This window comes from Protomyctophum parallelum (genome assembly GCF_964188405.1).
Source record: "Protomyctophum parallelum genome assembly, chromosome: 2".
Classification (NCBI taxonomy): Eukaryota; Metazoa; Chordata; class Actinopteri; order Myctophiformes; family Myctophidae; genus Protomyctophum; species Protomyctophum parallelum.
Window position 1 is genome coordinate 30,837,723 of NC_139699.1, and position 6,000 is coordinate 30,843,722.

The following is a 6,000-nucleotide window of genomic DNA, read 5'->3' on the forward strand; positions in this document are numbered from 1 at the left end:
GGCCCCCCATCTGGAAATAAATTGTGCCAGGGATCGACAAAAAACAAACAAAAAACAAAACATTGTGACGTGTTGTGAGCTTGTAGTTTTGCTATTGTCAAATAGTCGATGTGGTTAAACTTATTATGCTATATTACTATTACTTTTTGCTGGTTGCCATGTGGAGCGCCCTCAAGGACCCCTGGGGGACCCCTGGGGGACCCCACTTTGAGAACACACTTTGTGCTGAAAATCGTTACATTAGTTAGATTAGACTAAAATGACATTTCTCTCTCTCTCTCTCTCTCTCTCTCTCTCTCTCTCTCTCTCTCTCTCTCTCTCTCTCTCTCTCTCTCAGGGTGGCAGGGCATAGATTGCTCTATGTCCTGCTCCAGTGGTACTTGGGGACTGAACTGTAACCAGACCTGTGAGTGCTCCAACGGAGCAGCGTGTGACCCTGCTAACGGCACCTGTACCTGCTCCCCAGGCTGGAGGGGACTCTACTGTGACACACCTTGTCCTGTGAGTACACTCACTCACTCACTCACTGTCTCACTCACTGTCTCACTCACTCACTCACTGTTTCACTCACTCACTCACTCACTCACTCACTCACTCACTCACTCACTCACTCACTGTTTCACTCACTCACTCACTCACTCACTCGCTCACTCACTCACTCACTCACTCACTCACAGGTTCACACAGAACATATTGGAAACCATCCAAGACCAAAGAATGTCTCATTTGGCTAATGAGTAAAATTACTATAATTTTTTGGGGTGTGCAAAAAACGGACACACTTAAGCCACACTGGGAGTGTGACTAATTAATGGTCCTGAAAATGAAAATATTTCACATCAAACTCTTAATTTGGTGATGGTGATTCATACAGGTTGATGATTTCATTCGTGGTGAAAAAACTAACTTGTTTGAAAGAATAAATGTCACTTCATCACTGCGTTATATTCATGTTCTCTGTGGATGTATTCGTGACAAGAAGTGAAAGCGGATCGCACAAATGTAACGCTCCCAGTGTGCAATAATTTTTCTTGTTCATATTTTATTTTGCATCAGTGTTTTCTTCATTATCACTGTGTTACAGTACATGTCACACCACCAATGTGTTCTGTTACTTCTGTATCTTCATTGACTTCCCGTGAATTGCTGCTGCTGCTGTGTGTGTGTGTGTGTGTGTGTGTGTGTGTGTGTGTGTGTGCGCGCGTGCGTGCGTGCGTGCGTGCGTGCGTGCGTGCGTGCGTGCGTTGCGTAGTGTACAGGAGGTTACACACGGTATTTATCAGGTGGAAACCTCATGTGTCCAAAGGCGTCACTTTTCAGGATTCAAATTAAAATATAACAAAGTGTTATATACACAAGCTCATCAAGTGTTGTAATGCTAAATGTATGTGTTGTGTACAGGAGGGTATACATACAGTGTTCTAATGCTACATGTATGTGTTGTGTACTGTACAGGAGGGTACATCCAGTGTTCTAATGCTACATGTATGTGTTGTGTACTGTACAGGAGGGTATACATACAGTGTTCTAATGCTACATGTATGCGTTGTGTACTGTACAGGAGGGTACATCCAGTGTTCTAATGCTACATGTATGTATTATGTACTGTACAGGAGGGTACATCCAGTGTTCTAATGCTACATGTATGTATTATGTACTGTACAGGAGGGTATACATACAGTGTTCTAATGCTACATGTATGCGTTGTGTACTGTACAGGAGGGTACATCCAGTGTTCTAATGCTACATGTATGTGTTGTGTACTGTACAGGAGGGTACATCCAGTGTTCTAATGCTACATGTATGTATTATGTACTGTACAGGAGGGTACATCCAGTGTTCTAATGCTACATGTATGCGTTGTGTACTGTACAGGAGGGTACATCCAGTGTTCTAATGCTACATGTATGTGTTGTGTACTGTACAGGAGGGTACATCCAGTGTTCTAATGCTACATGTATGTGTTGTGTACTGTACAGGAGGGTACATCCAGTGTTCTAATGCTACATGTATGTGTTGTGTACGGTACAGGAGGGTACATCCAGTGTTCTAATGCTATATGTATGTGTTGTGTACGGTACAGGAGGGTACATCCAGTGTTCTAATGCTACATGTATGTGTTGTGTACGGTACAGGAGGGTACATCCAGTGTTCTAATGCTACATGTATGCGTTGTGTACTGTACAGGAGGGTACTTATGGTCTGGAGTGCACAGAAACCTGTGATTGTGTCCATGGAGACAGCTGTGACCCCGTCACCGGATCATGCCGATGTGTCGCTGGATGGACTGGTGAGTTGTGCTACTGTACCTCACATCATCCTTAACGTACTGTATCGACTGTTGGCTCATTCACTACATCAACACATCATCCTTAACATACTGTATTTTTTTTTTTTTTTTTTTTTTTAAGATATTTTTTTGCGGCTTACGCCTTTTATTGATTTTTGAAGGGACAGACAGTAGGCTGACAGGAAACGGGAGAGAGATGGGGGGATGACATGCAGTAAAGGCCGTGTCGGGTCCGGGAGTCGAACCCGCGGCACACTGCGACTGGATTACCAGTCCGGTGCCCAGACCGTTACGCTACGGCCTGGGCCAAACATACTGTATTGACTGTTGGATCAGTCACTACATCAACACATCATGGCGAGGATCTCGTCATTGGCAGTACAGCGTTATCTAGAATGACACGGATGCTTTCCCAGCTCTAATGGATTAATGAATGTTTTGTACTAATACTAATCTTTTCAAATAATTGTTGTGTAGTATAAAGTACAATATTTGCCTAGCATTGAAAGATTGACACACTCAGGTAAATAAAAGTACTCCAAATTGTACTTTCCACCACTTGGTGGTGGTTTTCACCCCCGAGCAGTAATCATCCATTTCCATCTTTGAAACGTTACATTAGTAATTGCAGTGGTTTCGCTTGCAGCGGTGCATAATAACCCCTCATTGTCAATCAGTGGAGTCTGTACTGTAAGTGCTATGATCAATATGAAAGCTGATGAATATGGAGAAGACTGTTTCAATGCGTTGCCAGGAGCAGAACTGCTAATGATTTGACATCAGAAGACGTGTCAATATATCGATGAAGGTTTCAAATTAAAGTTCAAAGCTAAAGTTGTACTTAACTTTGGGTTTGAAGAATCATCACTTTTTTAAATCATCAAACCCTGTACACTCAAGATACGCTCCATATATGGCCAGTACAGAATTCATTCCATATGTTGATCTGACCCCGCATGCCAAGCTCACCCAGCAGTCTGCCGTCTGCCCAAGTGGATGCGTGCACGTGACCTCGCCCTTTAGGCCACTTCTCGCCCTCAGGGCGCCTTACTGGATAGATAAAGGATAGATAATACTACACAGCCAAGCGTGACGTCGGGTCAGATTCCCATTGACGTTGATAGAACGTTTTTTCTGCAACCAGCAGGAGGATGTGTGCTCGTATGGATGTGTGTGTGTGTGTGTGTGTGTGTGTGTGGGTGGGGGGATCTCAGCTTGTGTCAGATGTAAGAAGGGGGGAGGGGGGGGGGTGCTCCAACGAAGAAAGGTTTGGATTGGGAACACTGATCTAACATTAATGGAGTCGTCATGGCAGCCTGCAAATTATTTCATATCGTTGGGCAGAAACCTCTTATGTCCATGCTTTAACTTCTTCTTCCATGTTTTTTCGTGAATTGTCGCCCTACTTAATCACACTGCAGCGTCACACGAAACTATCAAAAGTAACAGGTCTGCAAAACCGAGCTTTGAGCTCGTAGATCTGCTACTTTTGCTGTTTTTAAAATGTTAATCCTAAAAATTTACAGTTTTCAACATATGAGGTTTCCACCCGACAGAGATAATATTCAGTCAAGGGCATTCATGATGAGCTGCAGATAGGATGTGCTGTATACCATTGGTTCCTTATGTGTCCCTTATGTGTGTCTGTAACTCTGAGAGTACAAATGGAACCAAACGGACCCGTTAGGGTACACTCCCAGAGTTACATTAACAGTGATTTTACAATATAAATCGGAGGTCCCAGATATAAAAATACCATTAAATGGGGGTCCTTAGCCTAATGCATGTCACACTGGTGGTCCTTGAAATGAAAATGGTTGAGAATCACTGCTATATGCATGGGGGTCCCTGGCATATCTTTTCAAATATACACACACACACACACACACACACACACACACACACACACACACACACACACACACACACACACACACACACACACACACACACACACGTATATAATATAATAATAATAATAATAATGTTGGATTTTATATTTATAATGCACTTCAGGCTATAGCTCTGGTTGACATTAGAGCTGTTACGCTCACTTCTCCTCACCTTCACATTCAAGCTCTGCTTAGCCACTCCCCCTCACCTCTACTCCATGGCTCACTCAGCACTCCTTCACCAATTCTCTAAAATGGTAAATGGTGCATTTATATAGCGCCTTTATCCAAGGCGCTTTACATAGATTGTGCATTACATTCACCCATTCACACGCACATTCATACACTGATGGCGGAAGAAACCATTCAAGGCACCAACCAGCACATCAGGAGCAATTAGGGGTTCAGAGTCTTGCTCAAGGAAACTTCGACACTAACTCTGGGGGTGCCCGGGTTCGAGCTGGCAACCTTGTGGTTCCATCCAGCCACTCTACCCCTGAGCCACCCCATTCTCTGCACCTGTCTTCCATCCTGCAATCAAGCACTGCCTCTACAAAAGCCCAGCCTGCACTTCACTCCACACCAGAGCTTCACCTGTCAACACGTATGGTACGTAAGTACAGGCCAAGCCTAGTATTGTTAAACTCAGTTTCAGTGCTAGTTACTTTTAGCTTTACACAGCTATTTACTAAGCTGGTTTCAGTTTCAGCTCCAGCCTTTGTTGTTTTTTCCTGTTGTGGTTATTTTTCTCTGAAGACTGACTCTGCCTCTCTTTCTCCTCTCCAGTGCTTTGGAGTGTGTCAACCTGGAGAGCCACCTACCCCCAGCAACCCCATTATTTTCACTGAAGACTCTTGTGAATAAATTCGCCCTCAGGCTTCACCTGAACAATGCCTCCTCTCTTGCTGTGCACTTGGGTCACACTTACTGAATATAACAAGAGCTATGGACCAGAGCTAATTAGGCTACAGATATCTAATCTCATGGTGTTCAATTACTCCATACGGACCTAAATCCGTGGGGTGGCTCGCCGGAATCGGCTCGGCCCCCTGGGCGCATTTCTGGGGGTCTGGATGTTCCGGGGACCCCCCCGGGGACTCCCCGGGGACCCCCAGAGACCCCCACATGGTAATTCTCTCATTTATCTATACCGTTTCGGATGTGGGGCGGCTCGCCCGAACTGGGCCGGCACCCTGGCTGTGGTCCTGTGGGTCTGGAACTTCTGGGGACCCCCACACGGAGTTGCAACACTCAATTCACACGGGTGTGATTTTTATTTTCCTTCTACATGTTTCTGCATTACCCTTCTCTCTCTCTCTCTCTCTCTCTCTCTCTCTCTCTTTTCGTTTTTCGTCGCAGATGAAACAGATCGAGCTAGTTTGTATAATTTACTGTTGTGGCATATACTGTTTGTGTGTGTGTGTGTGTGTGTGTGTGTGTGTGTGTACTAGTGATCAGCACAGCTCTGTTGTGTTCTCTAAACAGGCTTGTGCTCGCACACACGCACGCACGCACGCGCACACACACACACACACACACACACACACATGCAAGGCTGATGAAAGACTGGGACACTGCATCATCAAATGAGTGAGGATTGATCAGAATGTCTCAGACAGTACAGGCTCACTGTGTTTTCAAACAACCACTTTGAATAGAGCAGCTCTGCAAAGATAAGAGCAGTAAATACTGTACACACATAATTAAACTGATACAAATAGACTCTAAACTGTTTTAGTTGGCCAGACAAATAAAATAGGTTACCTGTACTGATATTAATTGTATATGTGTGCAGAAACCTCATATCTCCATATTGCA

The 6,000-nt window shown here is 44.5% G+C and overlaps 1 protein-coding gene across 1 annotated transcript in view; it reads left to right on the forward strand.

Moving 5' to 3' along the window:
• Window positions 1-6,000, forward strand: part of LOC310855215 (uncharacterized protein) — a 114,518-nt gene that overhangs the window by 47,247 nt on the left and 61,271 nt on the right. The window contains exons 12-13 of the mRNA XM_083760136.1: window positions 338-501; window positions 2,188-2,290. Of these exons, the coding sequence (XP_083616262.1) occupies window positions 338-501; window positions 2,188-2,290 (267 nt within the window). The remainder of the gene's footprint in view (window positions 1-337; window positions 502-2,187; window positions 2,291-6,000) is intronic.